Below are 19,632 nucleotides of genomic sequence, written 5' to 3' on the forward strand. Positions count from 1 at the left end.
TATAAATTAGTAATTCACAAAAGACAAAATGCAAATGGCTAATAAATTCATGAAAAGACTCTCATATTCATCAATAACCAAAGGCACAAGTTTAAATGAAAAACAGTAAAAACACAACTTTTACTCATCAAATTGGCAAAGGTTATAGACCGATAATACCGAGTATTGGTATGGTATAAGGAAACACCTTTTGGAGAATGATTTGGGTATTATCTACCCAAACTGAATATACACTTACCCTCTTTAGTTGATTCTACTTTTGAATCTATTGCCAACTCATAAGTATAAGGGGGGGGGTCTCTGCGATATTTTTAGTAACAGTGTAAAATTGAGCAGAATACATGAAAAGATGATGTGGCTCTGGGTGAACGCACCACGAACAGAAAAGAAGGCTCTTCTATTAAATGAGTACAGAAGAAAAGAACTACTATAAATTTAGCATGTTGAGCAGTGATTTCAGTTTGAACATTCGCTGTGTGGAGCACGGAGTTCACTACCAAGAGACGGACAATGGATTCAAGGGTTCACAGGTGGTGAAGGGGTTAAGGGAAATATGTAAACAATGACCACACAAGAGATAACGACCAGGGCATAGAAAGGTGTAAAATGCTTTCCAAGCCAGCAGAAGGAGTGCTGAGGGAGGTCAAGTCCAGGCGGAGCTGAGTGATCAGACCCCAGCCTGCACAGGGAAGAGGACGCACACAGAGGGCAGCAGTGGGGAGGGCGCGTGTCCCTGGAACAGGGCACACCCTGTTCGGAAGTCAAGCTGGCGGTGGAACAGGCAGCACCGGCCTCTAGTCAGGCTGAGGAGTGTGGCCTGCACTTGTTACAGGTCACGGGGGCTTTCGAAGGCCAGTCGGGCGGAAGTGTGGAGGCTGTGTGCAAGGAGCCACACAGGGGAGGGCCAGCCAGCTGCCTGCCACCAAGGAGGCGGCCTTGGCTAGGCCCGAACTGGGGCACAACAGAGGGGAGCAGCCACTTCCAGGGGTGAATGGGGGAACCTGGCCGCTGACTCAGTGGGAGCGAGAGAAGGTGAGTCGAGGGCCACCATGCGGCTGCCAGCCTCAGGATTGGGCAGCACTGCACGGAGTCTGAAACGAAACAGGGATTAGGATGCAGGGCTGGTTGGGAGGCAGTGTTTGCATTTCCCGGAACTGGAGGTCACAGGCTTTCTCAGGGGGTGGTAGTAGCATGCTTCCTGAAGGGGACACCACGCTTCCACAGAGCACACCAAAGGCCACCGTGGAGTACAGGATGACCCGAGAGGAATGGTCTCCGCAGAGTGCAACCCAGGACTGCGCCTGAGGCTGGTGGGGGCTTTTCGTTCTCATCTCTTTCCAAAGTAGGTAAGAAATCGATGAAAACGCGGAAAACTCCACCAAGGTGACTCAGAGCTGGAAGGCAGGACTGAACAATGAGGGCAGTCTGGTTCTGTCGCTGCGGTGAGACAATGCATGGGACCGAAGGCCCCGGGTTGGGCATTGCCGGCGTTTTACCATAACAGAGAGGACGTAATTACAATCGGAACTAGCCTACCAACTGCATCGCCTAAGTATTCAGATAGCATTAAAAACTGCTCGAGAAAAACCGAGGGGCAAAACTTTGGGCAGCATTAAGAATCTGGAATGAGGACTGAGCTTTGGAGGAAGAAATTCGGTTAGCACTACCTTGACTCTTCTGTGCATTTAGAGCCAGCCAGCTGAAAAGAACCCGAAGGCACGGGCGCCTGCATGCCCCTCCCCTGGGTGCCTGGCAATCGTAAACTGTAAGCCCGAGGATGCTGCTAAATTTTGGGTCAAATAACCACGTATAGCACACTCTCCCGGGAACATGGACAGTAAGACGTCGTCCAGCCTCATCCTGGAATTAAATTTGGGTGGAATGCATTTCCCTACATAAGGCTGGGTATCACCTGGCCCAGGAGGTGTGCAATGCAGAGGCCCTGACATGAATGTGCTTGTAATGAAATGGGCAGAACCCAGAGGTCAAGAACAAAGGCTTCTATTCACCCAAGAAGCAGATGACACTGGAATAAAAGGGCAAAGCAGTAACTGGCAGCTGATGGGCCCAGGTCAGGCAGTAGAAGGGCCACAGAACAACTTAGGAACGAAGGTACTGTTATTAACACCCACCAATTAATTATACGCCTGCGGAGCAGGTGACAAACTCTATTGTTTCTGAATTGTCAGAGTCAAGTGCTGTTAATGTGCAAATGTAACAAATGTGTAAATGGTACATCTTTAAAAAGCATTATTTTCAATTGTGCACCCTTTAAATATCAGAGGTCCCCTTATCTGAGCAGGGAGGAGGGAAGAGGGCCAGGAGGCCAGGGCGCCATGTGGAGTCAGGAGGAGCTTAATTATCTGCATTTTTCAAGAAGTATTATCAAAGGACAGAGTTTAAAGTCACAAGACTCAATCACATTATGAAAATTTCAACAAAGTATTGCTGAGAATAGGAAAATCTAAGCTAAGGCAAAAAGCTGAGAGTGGTTCCTGACGACACAGGAGTGAGCACATATAATCTTCAGGGAGAAACAAAAGCAAAATGCAAATATATAGCTTTCATACGTTTAAAGGTGCATTTGCATTCATTACAGCAATTTATTTGAACCTAATTCTTTTTTTAATAAAGATTTTATTTATTTATTTGAGGGGGGATAGAAAGAGAGAGAGAGCACGAGTAGGGGGAGGGATAGGGGCAGAAGGAGAAGCAGACTCCCCGCTGAGCGACATGGGGTAGGGGGGCTCGATCCCAGGACCCCAGGATCACAACCTGAGCTGAAGGCAGACGCTTAACCAACTGAGCCACCCAGGCGCCCATATTTGAACTTAATTCTGAAGCCATGTAATAAAGCTGGTGATTGCTATGCTGCATACAGAACCTGTATATAGGTAATGTATAAGAGAGCTTACAAGTGGTATTGGAGTCAAATGTTTTCCCTATAAAGCCAAAACAGTAAGGTACTGGCTCATAAGCAGGCAAACACACTGACAGAACAGAACAGAAAATCCAGAGATAGACCCAATGGCATAAGGGAATTCGGTGTGTGTTAAAGGCAGCCGCCTACATCAGTCACAGAAGGTGGGCTCTGCAGTCGGTTGATTGGGATAATGGACAGCCATAGAGAAAAGGATAAACCAAATCCGTTCCTTATACCCTGCACTATAAAAAGTGAAAAATGAAGCCATAAAAGTACCAGCAGAAAACATGGGTGAATTTGTCTATAACCAGAAGAGAGGGAAGCGTCCCTAATTATGACTTGAAATCACGTGCACGGGTGGTTCAATGGTAGAATTCTCACCTAATTATGACTCAAAATCAAGACACAATAAAGTAAAAAGGTTAATACATCTGATTATATAGCAGTGTTGAAGAAAAGCTTTTGCATGGTAAAAACTGGAAACAAATATTTGAAACCTACACCAGGCAACAAGTTGGTATCTCAAACACATAGAGAACACTAAAAGAAATGGCAAGAGAAAAGAACAGATAATCCTATCAAAAGAAATGCAAATGGCTCCTAAATGTATGAAAAAATGTTCACTCTTGGGGCGCCTGTGTGGCGTAGTCAGTTAAGCATCCAACTCTTGGTTTTGGCTCAAGTCATGATCTCAGGGTCGTGAGATCGAGCCCCACGTCGGGCTCCAAGAGGAGTCTGCTTAAGACTCCCCCCCCCCAAAAAAAGACTCTCTCTCCCTCTCCTTCTGCCCCTCCCCCCACCCCCGAAATAAATAAATAAATCTTTTTAAAAAATGTTCCCTCTTGCTCATCACAGGAGAAATGCAATTAGCTATGCTGAGATACCACTTCTCATGTACGGGATTGCGGACAACACGGAAGTTCGACAACACAGGGAACAGGCATTGTCATATGTTGCTGGGGAGAACAGAAAATGTACAATCTTTATCAAAGGAATATGGCAATACCTACCAAAACTCACATGCATTTGTACTTTGACTCAACAAGCCCACCTATAAAAGGCTTTTCCATAGATCCACCAGGAAAATACAAAAAAATAAGTCCCTAGTAAAACCGTAAAACTGGAAAAAACGCACATGCCCACCAATAGGGCTGATTTTTTAAAAAAACCATGGTACCTCCACACGACGGAGTAGCATGCAGCTATGAAATGAGGCATATCTCTGAATTATATTACAAAGGGGTCTCCATAATACATTGTTAAGTAAAAAAAAAAAAAGGCGCTGAAAAAGAGATACAAATATTTACATATTATTTATATTTTTTATTAAAAAATGAAAGGATAAACCATAAAAATACCATAAAAATAAAGGTTGCCTAAGGGGGAAGAAGAAAATAAGTGAAGACGACAGGCTATCAGCTCTCTGAGAATACCTTGCTGTAGCCCACCTGACTTGGAACCTTGTACATATTTATGTAGTAAAAATATAAAATGAAATAAAGCAATTCCTAAAAATCAAAAGTAAAATAAGACAAATTAACTGTATATCCAGGTGGTGGCATAACAAAACAGAGGGGGACTCTTCCAAGTGACTTTAAAAAACACAGTAATGTGACCATACATTCCTGATGGGTTTTATGTACACCCTACCCTCAAGACAAAAAGAACCATAAACAATCAAACTATTTTCAGTCATTGCATTGTGGGAACACGGGTGTCAGTATTGTTGTTCTGCATACTGCAGGATTAGTCAAAGGAACAATTACGTCGGGCAGTGGTTTACTAAGACTCTGGGTGTGGTTTAAGGCAGACAGGAACATAAAGACAGATGAGGTCAATGCCCTGCAGCCGTGAATTGGTTCTATCAGTATGTTCTCACAATGGATTTTACCTTTACAGAAACACATCCTTCCCAACTGTCCACCGAAGAGTCCTGAACACAATGCGCAACAAGCAGCTCTAGCACCCAGCCCGTGGTCTCTAAACATCAGGGGTCCTTGGAGAAATGGCTGAAACCAGATCTAGGGCAGGAAAGGCACAAAATGAACCTGGAACACTTTCCACACCAGAAGGCGAGGAAGCTGTCCAAGTTCTAGGGTCATGTGAAAGGGGTGTGGCAGTCAAGCTGGACAACCCCTGCCCCCCCAAGCACAAATAGATGGGAACGCACCATATGTGTTTGAATCCATGATGCATCATGGTATCTTTTAAAAAGTCGCTTCCGGAGACAGAAGGGATCACCTTATTGAGAACTGTCCCATGCTGCCTTTCTCAGACAATGGACCTGGGGGCAGCCAAATACAGTAAGTTTCTCTTCACTGAAGTAGTCCAGTTATGAGGGAGGAAGGGACAGAAACAGAACGCTGCCATTTGGCAGCCCACCATGATTTAAAGGCTCTACGCACCACTCATCAATAGCTCCTGACATCACAGAGAGAGAAAAAGAAATTACACAACCCTGACAGAAGTCCTCCACCGCCGACGAGGAAGTCTTGCCTCTCCCCCAAACAAGCAAAAAACCCCAAAAAAAACAAAAAACACACCCCACACTTGAATCTGATAAGAGCTGGCATCCTAATTATCAGTTGGCAGGAAACACGAAGGTCAACCTGACATAGTAAACAATATAAGGGGATAAAAATCATCAAAATTCAGACTGTGGGATGCTACAGGTGAAATGATCCAACCTCTTCAACAAAAAGTTAGGGGAAAATAAAAAGAGAAGGAGAAGGAACCTTAAGAGAACTTACAGACCCAGAGAAACTTAACAGATCAATCAATTGCAATGTACACGCCTCATGTGGGATGATTAAAACTGAAAAATATACATATCCTTAAACATAAATTTATGTAGATAGGTATTTACATGTCTCTCTGTTTATGTGTGATAATAGGAGAAATATGGCATGCCTTGATATTTGGTGATATTAAGGAATTACTGTTAAATTTTTTTTAGGTATGCAATAGTATTGGGGTTTTCATCTTTTTCTTCCATTCTTTTTTTTAAGGAACTTAGAACTACATACTGAACGGTTTATAAGAGAAGTGCTATGGTGCTCACGATGCTGTACTAATCGAGCGGGGGAAATGGTTAGGTATATAAATCAAACCATTGGCAGGGAATTCATAACAGCTGGAGCTGAGTACATCTGATGTCATTATAATGTTCTCTTTACTCTCTCTGTATTTTCCATAATACCAATCTTTATTAAAACCGGGAATTTCTGTTAAAGAAAAACATGGTTGGGGTAAAGAATTTTTGTCCAGAAAGTAAAAATCAGAGCTATCGAGCCATGAAGAGACACGGGTGAAACTTAAAGGCATATTACTAAGTGAAAGACACCAATGTGAAAAGCTAACATACTGTATGATTTCAACTACATGACGCTCCGGAAAGATGAGCGGTTGCCAGAGGTTGGGGGTGTAGGGGACCGAGAATTTTGAAGGCAGTGAACACACTCTCTATGGTACCATAATGATGGATCCATGTCATTATACATTTGTCCAAACCCAAAGAATGTACAACTCCAAGAGTGAACCCTGATGTAAACTACAGACTTCGGGAGATTACAACGTATTCCTGTAGATACATCCATTTTCATAAACGTACCACTCTGTCGGGGGGGATGTGGATAGTGCAGGAGGATGTGCGTGTTTGGGGGTAGTGGGTATATGGGAACTCTGTACTTCCTGTTCAATTGTGCTGTGAGCCCAAAATTGCTCTGGAAAACAAAAATGATTTTAAAAAGTAAAAATCAGTAAGTGTTCACTAACTAGAGTTCATGACCTCAACTTTTGTTATTAGTGGAAAATATGTTTGTACCCCTCACTCTGCGATGAGATGCCTACACACAGACTATGGTTAACAAATACCGGTGGTGAGGTAGGCTCACCCTCCCCAGCATGCACTGTGTGTCACAGACACACACGAACCCTAAAGTGAGCCATCCACGACTGAAAGAAAGTACAAGTCACCCACGCCATGAACAGCTCGGAGTCTTAATTTCAAGAAGGCAGCACAGGGAATTCACAAGGCCGTACGACAGAGCCAAAGCCCTTTCAGGGGGCTAGAGACAAGACAGTGTGGTGGGATGAAACTGCAGTCAATTAAATAAATAATGGACGGACCGCTGAAGTCTCCACACTTGAAAATATGCCTAAGTGAGCTCCACTCCTTTTCATAACAAAGAGTAAAAACAACCAACTGACAAATCCACCCACACGTGAGAACATCTTACAAGGAAGTCTTACGGATTTTTATTTTGTAGTTATTTACTTAAAGGAATTTTCTCCACAGAGCCATCTCGAGGCTCCTCTTTAGCACGGAATAAAGCTGGCTTTCCTTTATGACTGGCCTATTTTTGTTCCACTGACCCTACATTCACTGGACCATCTAAGGGAACGTTAGCACACACTGGTTCTGCATTCTGTTTACATCTTGCCACACATCCTCGGTGTTGGCGAATACTCTTCACGAGTATCTATCTTCACAGCTAAATTCTCCCTTCCGGATCTGGGCATGGATTCACGGAGGGAAGGCAAAGGGAATGGACAGATGGGAGGCGGAGGTTGGTGGAGGCTCACCCAGTCCTCCGGGACCTGCCAGGAGGAACTCCTGTCTCCCGATCCTCTTGACAATGGGGCGCTTCTCCTCGCTGCAGTAAGGAAACAGGTCCTGGGAGAAGCCCGTGTTGTAGTTCAGGATGATGTACTGTGTGGTCAGAGCCAAGCACAGGAAGTCGCCGTCCACGGCCACGGCCAGGGGCTGCTCCGGCGTTGACACCTCCCTGACGATCTGAACCCGGTCCTCGTATACCAGGAACAGCTGGATGGTCCTGCGCTTGACCGAGATGATGCAGACTTCCACGCAGAACGGGTCTCCGTTCACAGGGTTCTCGTTCAAGGCCAGCGCCGCGGCCCCTTTGATGCGCGCCCCCGAGGGGACGGGCTCCAGGCTCATCATGTTGACCAGGGTGATGGAGTTGTCACAGAGCACCAGCAGCCTGTTGAGGGCCGAGGCCGCTCGCAGCTCATTCACTGGCTTCCGGAAGCCCAGGTGTCGGTGCAGCTGCTTGGCGGCAGAGAAGGTGGCCGTCCCGGTGGGCAGCGCCCGCTCCTCCAGCAGGAAGTGGTGAACGACGCAGTCCCTGGTGCCCACGTAGAGGTTCTTCCCGCAGCACTCCACGCATTCTACGTGCACACGCTCCTTGTCGCCTGCTAGCAGCTCCCAGCCCACGGCAGAGACCAAGGTGAAGGCCTTGGTGCTCATCATGTCTGCCGCTGCTCTGCGGGGAGAGGGACAGAGAAGTTAAGTCAGGGCAATGAACAACAAGCAGAACCATGTCAGGTCGCCACGAATACACCTCGTTCCCCAGTCACGATTTCGGGGAAAGGACACCATCCGACGCTGTTCAGAAACAGTACCAGGAAGAAAAGCTCTCCCTCTGGGTCTCCTTCCACCAGGCAAATGGGAGACCCCAGCAGGAGAGCACACGCGTGGGCTTTTGATGAAGGCCATCCTGCCCATTCTCAACAGCGCCGAGATGTATACGGAGCTTCCTCATGTTGTTCTTGGGAGATGTACGGGGACGCAGAAGACAAGCCCACATATCCACCCAGAGACAACATAATAGAAACATTTGGGGAAAGGCAAAAATGATCCTCACCGATCATCCCCTGAGCGTCTCTGGCATTTAAGAGAACAGTGGGACACAACTGCCGCAGGGGGTTAAATCCTGCCCCTCAGATCTTGTCAGAAACACTGAGGCAGGGGCCACAGCTTGAACACTGCGTTCTTCCCAGCACCAAATTTGGCTCTCCCAGTAAATGTGTTCATGCAGAGTGGTAAAGACGTGCCTCAGATCTCTACGTCTGCCGGGGGACTTGTGAGAAGGTCACAGGCATGTCAGTTAATGGATGATTCCTGCTAGAAGACCGACTGCCCCAACCTCTGAAGAGGACTCTGGTTTCACACACCACAAAGTTAGAGGCAGCAGAAATGAGCAGGATGGCCTTTCCCCGATTTCTAAGCCCGCAGGAAGGCAATCACACAGGCTCCCGGATCCACTCAAGCAGGAGGGAGAAATGTGGCTCCAAAGAGGTCTGCAGAAGATCGATGGAAGTTAGGGGAGGCCAGCTGGACTTTTCCATCACTTTGAGCTGTCCAGAAGTAGGGTCGCCTCTAGAGAGACTAAATTCCTCAATCCTTTGAGGCATTCTAGCCAAGGCTGGAAGACTTCTTGGAAATCTTCAAGAAAGAATGTAGAATGCTATCATTTTTTATATCCCCCTGTATATTGGGGCCGCAAGAGCTTCACAAGGAGAACTCCAGTCTCCTTCCCTGAGTCAATAAAATCCCCAGGAAGGAAGGTATCTCAGGTCTGGGGATGAGGTATTTCTGCTGGACACCATCGGACTTCCTTCCTGTCACTTACTGGCTATGTGACCTTGGGAAAGTCACTTGGCTTCTCCGTGCCTCAGTTTCCTCATTTGTAAAACGAGCGTCATAATGGCACCTACTTCATAACGATACTTTGATGAGGGTTAAGTAAGTCTGCTCATGTAAGATACTTAGTATCTGGGACATAGCAAGTACCCGATAAAAGTTTTTGATCTAATCTTCAATACATCCCTCTCAAAGCCCCAGCCTACTTTCGGTCTTTATTTCCCAAGCTGGGTACCGAGAGATGAAATAATGCTGTCTTCGGCCCTTAGCTAGGTAACCTGTGTCCACCTTGTTGACACTGAAGGACAGACTGAAACATAAGCCAGACACGCACTCACACACAACCTCCCCAGCCCCAGACACTGTCATACTCATTTACATGAGCTGTCCTCACAGACTGTGGAAGGGAGGCAAGAAAGTGGGATGTGAGGCTTGAAGGCATCACAGAGAAGGAATCCTGTCCATCTATCTGGGGCCTCGGGAACTTGCAGGGTCCTGGGGAAAGCCCAGGGTTGAGGGAAAAGTAAGCTTCAATGTCTGATGCCAACCATTTTAAACACTACCATCTATTTCTCATGACCGAACAGAACCACAAAACTCAACCTAGACGATATTTTTTTTCCCCATTTAAGTGCCCAAGAATAAAACACAGGTATTGAAATGTAGGCTTTGAGACATCCTAAGTCTGTGAAAGCAAGGTATTATGAAATACTTCTGCCTTCACTGATTGATCAATAAAGGCTATCTTTTAGAATCACATGATAGAGTGACTACTGTTCCAAGTGTGAACTGTACCCCTCCCTTTGCAGAAGGAACAGAAAAACAGGCTTCGGGCACTCATAAGCAAATTCCTACCTAACTCTTCCAAGGTATGGTGGCCTTCGCAAGCACAAGAGATAAACTAGACACGTTTGTGCTGACGGATATATGCAAACACCTCATATTTAGTCTAAGGGCTGGGTGGACAGAGAAGGAGGGAGAGGAGAAGTAGAGCTGTAAGAAAAGCATCTGGTTTATTAAAAAGCTTTACAGTATGAGTATTTAAGAAGAAATGCAATACTGTTTCACTATGTGGTAACTACAACTACTCAAGTCTCGCTAAAGTTCCCTACTACAGGCCTTTAAAAAAATAAATGAATGTTTATGAGAAGCAGAAGGAGACTATGTCAGCATCATGGTGGCTAAGATGTTCCTCCTTTTTATCCCCCTTTTTCACAACGAATCAGACATCCATCCACAGACCAGAGCCTCATGCTGGCTGCTGGGACCTAGCACATACACCAAGGGGCCCGGGGGAGCCTCACCCCCTCGCACATCCGGCAACAGGCAGACAGGACTCAGCGTGGGCTGCGGGACCAGCGCAGCCACCAAACCACCACCAAACCTGCCCGGACCCCTCTTGCTGTGGCTGGGGAGAGACCTGCAGAGTGCTGACCTGCGGGGATATGCACACAAGCGACAGAATATGCACAAGTCCAGTCTTCCCAAGGGGGGCTTCCAGCACGCCACTGGGGCCGACAAAGCACACACACAAAAAACAATCTGAGCAGACTGGCCAATCGCAGCAGAGCTGGCCTTAAGAGAAACCTTCCCAGGGCCGTGCTCCCAAGGAAACACTGCAGAGGACTGATCTGTCAGACTGGGGGGAGGACAGCGGTGCGGGAGTGCGGCTACCCCAGTGGTGTGGGATGCGGCTGCAGACCCCACTGCTCTCGGCAGGACCCACGGTAATGAGGCTGGATGTCCGTGACTGCGGGAAGCAAGGAGACTGGGAGAGAGGCCAATGAGAATTTCAAGGGGTCCTTAGGGGGATGGTGTGCAGCAGAAAGTCCACCAGGAGCCTGTGGGAGCACCACACCCGGGGATCTCACCAGTGTGTCTCCAGGCACCCCCAGTGCCTGAGCACTAGACCCACACCTCCTCCACCGTGCAGCCGCTCCTGCCCCTGCCCCGAAGTGCAGCACTGGAGAGAGTTCAGCAGACAGAGAGCCGCTGAGACCACAGGCCTAGGTCTGTGGGCCGGGGAGAAACCACAAGCGAGCCACAGCGCCACCTTCAGGAAAACAAAGGAAGGTTTCCAGTAGCCAGCTGGTGAGTTCTAAGAACCAAAGACATAAAAGCTTAAGACTCCCGCCACAAGAGGGAGCAAGGGAGCACAGCCGACGCGTCCAGGTAGAGGGAGCGAAAACCCACATAGCCCCACCATAGCACACAACACCCCATCTCAAGGCAACTCGCACAGGTTTAAGGAGCTGTCCGCTACCACAGATGTGAATGCAGCAACGCAAAGCTACAAGGAACGTGACAAACCAAGAAAACGTGCCATCACAAAGAGTTAAAAACTCCCCCAAAATTGAGTTTAAAGGCATTAAATCTGTGATCTAGCTAATAAAAAATTCCAAGTAGCTGCTCTGAAGAAACTCTGTGAGCTACAAGAAGACTCAGCCAATTCAATGAAACCTTGAAAAAAAATACATGATCAAAATGAGATTTTTACCAAAGAGAAAGAAATCATAAAAAAAAACAACAACAGAAATTCTGAGGCTGAAGAACTCAAGGAGTAAAATGAAAAATGCAATAGAGCATCTGCGGTAGAGTAAAGTGTTCGGAGGACAGAATAAGTGGTTAGAGGATGGGGATTTTGAAACCACCCAGTTTGGGGAGGACAGAGAGAAGAGAATGAAGAGTGAAGAAAGCCAAAGCGATCAATAGGATTCCATCAAAAGAACAAATACTGGAATACCTGGAGTTTCAGAAGGAGAGAGAGAAGGGAGCAGAAAATTATTTAAAGAAATAACAGCTGAGAGCTTCCCAAACCTGGGGAGAGAATTGGACATCCAAGTTCACAGAGCTAACAGATCACCCTATTATCTCAATGCAAAAATACACACTATAATGAAACTATCAGAAATCAAAGATAAAGAAAGAATTCTAAAAGCAGCTGGCGGGGGGGGGGGTACATTGTAACTTTCAAAGAAACCCTATTAGGCTATCCAGGGATTTTGCATTTTTCCCTCACAGGCCAGGAGAGTCTTTCCACTGAGGAATGGATAAAGAAGGTGTGGTGCATATATACAATGGAATATTATTCAGCCATGAAAAAGAAATGCTGCCATTTGCAACAACATGGATGGGTCTAGAGAGCATTATGTTAGTGAGATAAGTCAGACAGACATAAGAAGACAAATACTGCATGATCTCACTTATATGTGGCATCTTTTTTTTTTTTAAAGATTTTATTTATTTATTTGAGACAGAGAGAATGAGAGAGAGAGAGCACATGAGAGGGGGGAGGGTCAGAGGCAGAAGCAGGCTCCCTGCCGAGCAAGGAGCCCGATGCGGGACTCGATCCAGGGACTCCAGGATCATGACCTGAGCCGAAGGCAGTCGCTTAACCAACTGAGCCACCCAGGCGCCCTATATGTGGCATCTTAAAAAGCCAAACTCATAAAAACAGAGTTCAACAGTGCTTAGCAGAGGCGGGGGGCGGGGGCGGAACTGGGGAGATGTTGTCTAGGGCACCAATTTGGAACTAGGGGATAAATAACTCCTGGAGAGCTAATGCACAGCCTCCCGATTATCAGCAATATATTATAAACTTCACAGTTGCTAAAACAGAATCACACGGGGGTAACTGAAAGCTGACAAAATAACATTCTGGTACTTAAAAGTGGTTTATTCCTTTAAGCTTTAAGCAGCAGGGAAATTTTCTCCATGATCTAATTCATAGGATAAACTCACTTAGAGACAATATGAATATGAAGATAAACTGTAGGCCATGCCTCTCTCTGTATTATCATTAAGTCCAACTTAGTGGGGTCTCAAGTCAGAGAGGTTTTAACATGGTAATAAAATTGAAAATTTCGGGGCGCCTGGGTGGCTCAGTCGTTAAGCGTCTGCCTTCGGCTCAGGTCATGATCCCAGGGTCCTGGGATCGAGCCCCGCATCGGGCTCCCCGCTTGGCGGGAAGCCTGCTTCTCCCTCTCCCACTCCCCCTGCTTGTGTTCCCTCTCTCTCTGTGTCTCTCTCTGTCAAATAAATAAATCTTAAAAAAAAAAAAATGAAAATTTCTCCAAGATGTATAATTCATACTCTATTATGTGATCTCAAATGGATCTGAAATTTACACATTTTGATAGAACGTTACCTTAAAAGTATGGTTATCATTTGAAAGGGCAACATTTTAATATTTTTCTCAAAACTGCAAAATACAGACCTAGTGAGGGAAAGAAACTGAAAAATATTAGTACACTCACAGACAACAGTTTAAATAAGGATAACATTACATATGCAACAAGCACTTCTAAGGGTGCAAAAAAAAAAAAAAAAAAAAGGCACTGTTCCATTTCCAAAGAGTATCCCAATCTCATTAAGGAAAAAGGACTAGAAAAATAAGCAAGTGACAGTGTAAAGCAGTATGTACTAAGGACCAAAGTTAAAACATTAGTAATGACTTTCCAGCACCTTGAGAGTCTACACACCCCCACTGGTGACATTAGAATCTAAGTGATTGTCTTTGAAAATGCTAATGGAAAAATACGAATTTTCTTTTGCAGGCGTGCACAGAAACATTATCTTTGGTTCACGGCTGTAGCCACCGTGAAAAGTTCTTGCTGCTTTGGCATCTTCCCTCAGATAATCTTTACGTTTCTTAAACCTTGGATCAAAAAACGACAGTTCCATTCTTTCTGCTACACACCGAGCTGGGCAGCAGTGATTCTGAGGTTAACCATAAGGTTCAAAAATGTTTTTCTGTGTTCTTAAGATCAGTTACAATAGTTATAGAGGCTTCTAGAGGCCCAGGAAAGCTGATTCGGATGAGTTTATAAGCAATGCAAGAGTACCAGCTATATTCTGTTTTTGTGGGCACTGTCTGTCCCAGAAAGCAAGCACCACGTCCACACGGCTCTCCTAGCGAGTTCTACCAAACATTTAGGAATCAGATAATACCAACTTTAAATAATAAATCTTCCAGAGAATAAAAAAAAAAAAAAAGGATGCGGGCACATGTCCCACTTCATTTTATAAAGCCAGTATAAAGTACAACTTTACTATCCAAACCCGATAAGGATGTAGGAAAAAAGAAAATCCTAATCATTCTTACTTATAAATCAACATGCAAAAGTATTCAATATTAGCACACTGAACACACACAGTATGAGTAAGCTGGCATGTGATACTGGCTTAGGGTAATAAAATCTGTTGGTTTAACTCACCACATTTACAAAATAAAAGAGAAAAAGCACAAAACAAGGAACAAGACTATTACCATCTGTTATGGGTAGATTATATCCCCCCAAATACATTAAGGTCCTAATTCTCCCTACTTGTGAATAGGACCTTATAGGGAACAGGGTCACTGAAGATGATAAGTTAAGATGAGGTCACTGGGGTGAGCCCTAATCCAATATGACAGATGTCACTATAAAACAGGGGAAATTTGGATACAAGACAGACACACATAGCAGAAAGACATGAAAACACAGGGAGATGGCCATCGACAAGCCAAGGCACGCCTGAGGCTCCCGGAAGGCTGACCGAGAGGGCTACACAACAAAGCATCCCTCAGAGCCCTCAGAAGGAGCTAACTCTGCCGACACTCTGACCTCAGACTTCTACCTCCAGAACTGTGAGGCAATGAACTTACGTTGTTCATTTATTTATTTTTTTAAATTTATGTTGTTTAAGCCACCCAGTTTATGGTACTTTGATGGCAGCCCTAGCACACTCATGTACCATCTCTCTTCAACACTGTACTGGGAGTTTCTGCCAGTTAAGGAACATTTATAAAAACCTGAAAACAAAGACATAAAACTGTAATTATTTACAGATGCTACTATTGTTTACATGGAAACTCAATCTATTAGAATTACTAAAATTTTAGAAATACTGTTTAATTTAAAAAATCAACCTATCAAAGTAATCTGCATTTCCAACCATAGACATTTTAATTTTCAAAAAAGATGTTTACAATAGTATTAAAAAATAAAATATGAGGGAATTATCTAACAAAGATATAAAAGATCTTTATGTTGAAATACATAAAATCTTATTGCCCAACTAAATTATAACCCCAGCAGACTTTCCTGCAAAAATTGACAAGCTGGTTTTAAAATTGAAATGGCAGTTAAAGTACCTATATTGTCAAAACAATCTTGAAAATGAAGCACAAACTTGGAAGACCTACATTAACTGATTTCAGAAACTGCTATAAAATTGCGGTAATTAAGGTATCAGGAAAGGCAAACAGATCAATGGAACAGAAGACCAAGTCCAGAATTAGACCCACACATACACATTCAGTTGGCTATTGACAGAGGCACCAGAATCAAATACCAAAAGTCATTCTCATAAACGGTGCTGGAACAACTGGATAACCTTATGCGGGGAAAAAAATTTACCTTAAATATTCCTACCTCACACCATATACAGAAATTAATTTGAGGTGTCTCAAATTATTTTACAAGTAAAAGCTAAAACTATAGGCTTCTATAAGAAAACACAGAAGAGGGGCGCCTGGGTGGTTCAGTCGTTGAGCAGACTGCCTTCGGCTCAGGTCATGATCCCAGGGTCCTGGGATCGAGTCCCACATCGGGCTCCCTTCTCCAGGGGAAGCCTGCTTCTCCCTCTCCCACTCCCCCTGCTTGTGTTCCCTCTCTCGCTGTGTCTCTCTCTGTCAAATAAATAAAATCTTTAAAAAACAAAAAACAAAACAAAAAAACCGCAAAACCTTACATTTGAAAAAAAAAGATAGTTAGGGGCACCTGGGTGGCTCAGTCGTTAAGCATCTGCCTTTGGCGCAGGTCATGATCCCAGGGTCCTGGGATCGAGCCCCACATCGGGCTCCCTGCTCCATGGGAAGCCTGCTTCTCCCTCTCCCACTCCCCCTGCTTGTGTTCCCTCTCTCGCTGTGTCTCTCTCTGTCAAATAAATAAATAAAATCTTTAAAAAAAAAAAAGAAAAGAAAACACAGAAGAATACCTTTGAGACCTTGAGGTACATAAAGATTTCTTAGCATAAAAAAGCACTAACCATAAAAAAAAAGTTGATAAACTGGATTTCATAAAAATTAACTTGTGTCCATTGAAAGACACCATTAGGGAAATGAACAGGCAAATCCCAGACTGGGAGAAAAACTTGCAATATATATATAGCAAAGGGCTCATATCTAGAATATATAAAAACTTCTACAAACCGGGGCGCCTGGGTGGCTCAGTTGGTTAAGCGACTGCCTTCGGCTCAGGTCATGATCCCGGAGTCCCGGGATCGAGTCCCGCATCGGGCTCCCTGCTCGGCAGGGAGTCTGCTTCTCCCTCTGACCCTCCTCCCTCTCATGCTCTCTGTCTCTCATTCTCTCTCTCTCAAATAAATAAATAAAATCTTTAAAAAAAAAAAAAAAAGAAAAAAAATAAAATAACTTCTACAAACCAAAAAAAAAAAAAAAAAACTTTTTTTTTTTTTTAATTCAAAAAAGAAGGTATACGAGGGGCTCCTGGCTGGCTCAGTCAGAGGAGCATGTGACTCTTGATCTCATGAATTCAAGCCCCATGTTGGGTGTAGAGATTACTTAAAATAAATAAACTAAAAATATATTTTAAAAAAAGAGGGTAGGGGCGCCTGGGTGGCTCAATTGTTAAGCATCTGCCTTCGGCTCAGGTCATGATCCCGGCGTCCTGGGATCGAGCCCCATATCCGGCTCCCAGCTCCACAGGGAGTCTGCTTCTCCCTCTCCCACTCCCCCTGCTTGTGTTCCCTCTCTCGCCGTGTCTCTCTCTGTCAAATAAATAAAATCTTATAAATAAATAAATAAATAAATAAATAAATAGGGTATATGAGTGACCAATAAAAACATGAAAAGATGTCCACCATCATTAGTCATCAGAAAAATTTATTTTAGGCCATAATAAAATAACATTTCACACCTATTAGACTGGTTACAATTAAAAAGACCGGCAACATTACATGTTAATGAGGATGCAGAACAACTAAAAATCTCATACTCTGTTGACAAATGTATAAATGGTACCATCCCCACAGCTGACATCATATTCAATAGTGAAAAACTGAAAGCTTTTCCTCTAAGACCAGGAGCAAAACAAGGATGTCCACTCTTGCCACTTCTATTCAACACAGTACTGGAAGACCTAGCTGCAGCAATCAGACAGGAAAAAGAAATAAAAATCGTCCAGATTGGTAAAGAAGAAGTCAAACTGCCAGTGTTTGCAGATGACATGACAGTATATACAGAAAACCCTAAAGACTCCACCAAAACAAACCATTAGGATAAAACGAATTCTGTAAAGGCACAGGGTACGAAATTAACACACAGGAATCTGTTGTACTTTTATACATTAATAATGAAATAGCAGAAAAAGAAATTTTAAAAAATATATCATTTACAATTGCATCATAAATAAAATACCGAAAAATAAATTTAACCAAGGAGGTAAAAGACCTGTACTCTGAAAACTATAAACACTGATGGAAAACACTGAAGATAACACAAATGGAAAGATATACCATGCTCATGGGTTGGAATAATTAATATTGTTAAAATGTCCATATTTCCCAAAGCAATCTACAGATTCACTGCAATCCCTATCAAAATACCAACAGTATTTTCCACAGAACTATGTGGAAGATATTATTATTTATTTATAATCCTAAATAATCCTAAAATTTGTATGGAACCACAAAAGACCTTGAACAGCCAAAGCAATCCTGAGAAAGAAGAGCAAAGCTGGAGGCGTCACAATCCCAGATTCCAAGATATACCACAAAGCTGTAGTAATCAAAACAGTATGACACGGACACAAAAAAGACACACAGATCAACAGAATAGGACAGAGAACCCAGAAATAAAACCACACTTACATGGGCAATTAATCTATGACAAAAGAGGCAAGAATACACACTGAGGAAAAGACAGTCTCTTCCATAAATGGTGCTGGGAAAACTGGACAGCTACATGCAAGAGAATGAAACTGGACCACTTTCTTACACCAAACACAAAAATTAACTCAAAATGGATTAAGGACCTAAATGTGAGACCTGAAACCATAAAACTCCTAGAAGAAAACATAGACAGTAATCTCTTGGACATCAGCCTTAGCAACATTTTTCTAGATAGGTCTTCTCAGGCAAGAGAAACAAAAGCAAAAATAAGCTACTGGGACTATGCCAAATAAAAAACTTTTACAGTGAAGGAAGCCATCAACAAAATGAAAAGGAATGGGAGAAGATATTTGTAATGATATATCCAGTAAAGGGCAAATATCCAAAATACATAAAGAACTTATACAATTCAACACCAAAATAACAAATAATATGATTAAAAAATGAGCAGAGGACCTGAACAGCCATTTTTCCAAAGCAGACATACAGATGGCCAACAGACACATGATAAGATGCTCAACATCACTAATCATGGCATAATGAGATGTCACCTTACACTTGTCAGAATGGCTAGTATCAAAACAAGAAATAACAAATGCTGGTGAGGATGTACAGAAAAGGGAACCTTCATGGATTGTTGGTGGGAACATACACTGATGCAACTACTATGGAAAATAGCGTGGAGGCTCCTCAAAAAATTAAAAATAAAAATACCACACAATCTAGTAATTCCATTACTGGGTATTTACCCAAAGAAAATGAAAACACTAATTCAAAAAGATATATGCACCCTTATGTTTACTGCAACATTATGTACAATAGCCAAGATATAGAAGCAATCAAGCACCCATTGATGAATGGATAAAGAAGACATGATATGTATATATGTTACATATAGATGTGTATATATCTATATAAAATATACATATTACAATATTACTCAGCATAAAAAATGATATCTTATGACAACATGGATGGATCTAGAGAGTATAATGCTAAGTGAAATAAGTCAGAGAAAGACAAATCCCATACGATTTCACTTACATGTGGAATCTAAACTACAAAACACAAGAACAAAAAAACACCCCCGCCCAAAACACAAAAAATAGATAGAACCATAAAACAAACTGGTGGTTGCCTGAGGGGAGGGGATTGGAGTAAGGGGACAAATCTACAGTTATAAAGTAAATTAGTCACAGGGATGAAAAGTACAATGTAGGGAATACAGTCAGTAATATTGTAGGGGCACCTGGGTGGCTCAGTCAGTTAAGCATCTGCCTTCAGCTCAGGTCATGATCTCAGGGTCCTGGGATCGAGCCCCACATCGGGCTCCCTAGTCGGCATGAAGTCTGCTTGTCCCTCTCCTTCC

At 43.6% G+C, this 19,632-nt stretch overlaps 1 protein-coding gene across 1 annotated transcript in view; it reads right to left on the reverse strand.

Moving 5' to 3' along the window:
* TGFBRAP1 (transforming growth factor beta receptor associated protein 1) overlaps positions 1-8,210 on the reverse strand; it is a 42,358-nt gene extending 34,148 nt beyond the window's left edge. The window contains exon 1 of the mRNA XM_021680280.2: positions 7,508-8,210. Coding sequence (XP_021535955.1) covers positions 7,508-8,195 — 688 coding nt within the window. The 5' untranslated portion in view covers positions 8,196-8,210. The remainder of the gene's footprint in view (positions 1-7,507) is intronic.
* Positions 8,211-19,632: the final 11,422 nt, after the last annotated feature.

The sequence above is a fragment of the Neomonachus schauinslandi genome, chromosome 10, assembly GCF_002201575.2.
Source record: "Neomonachus schauinslandi chromosome 10, ASM220157v2, whole genome shotgun sequence".
Classification (NCBI taxonomy): Eukaryota; Metazoa; Chordata; class Mammalia; order Carnivora; family Phocidae; genus Neomonachus; species Neomonachus schauinslandi.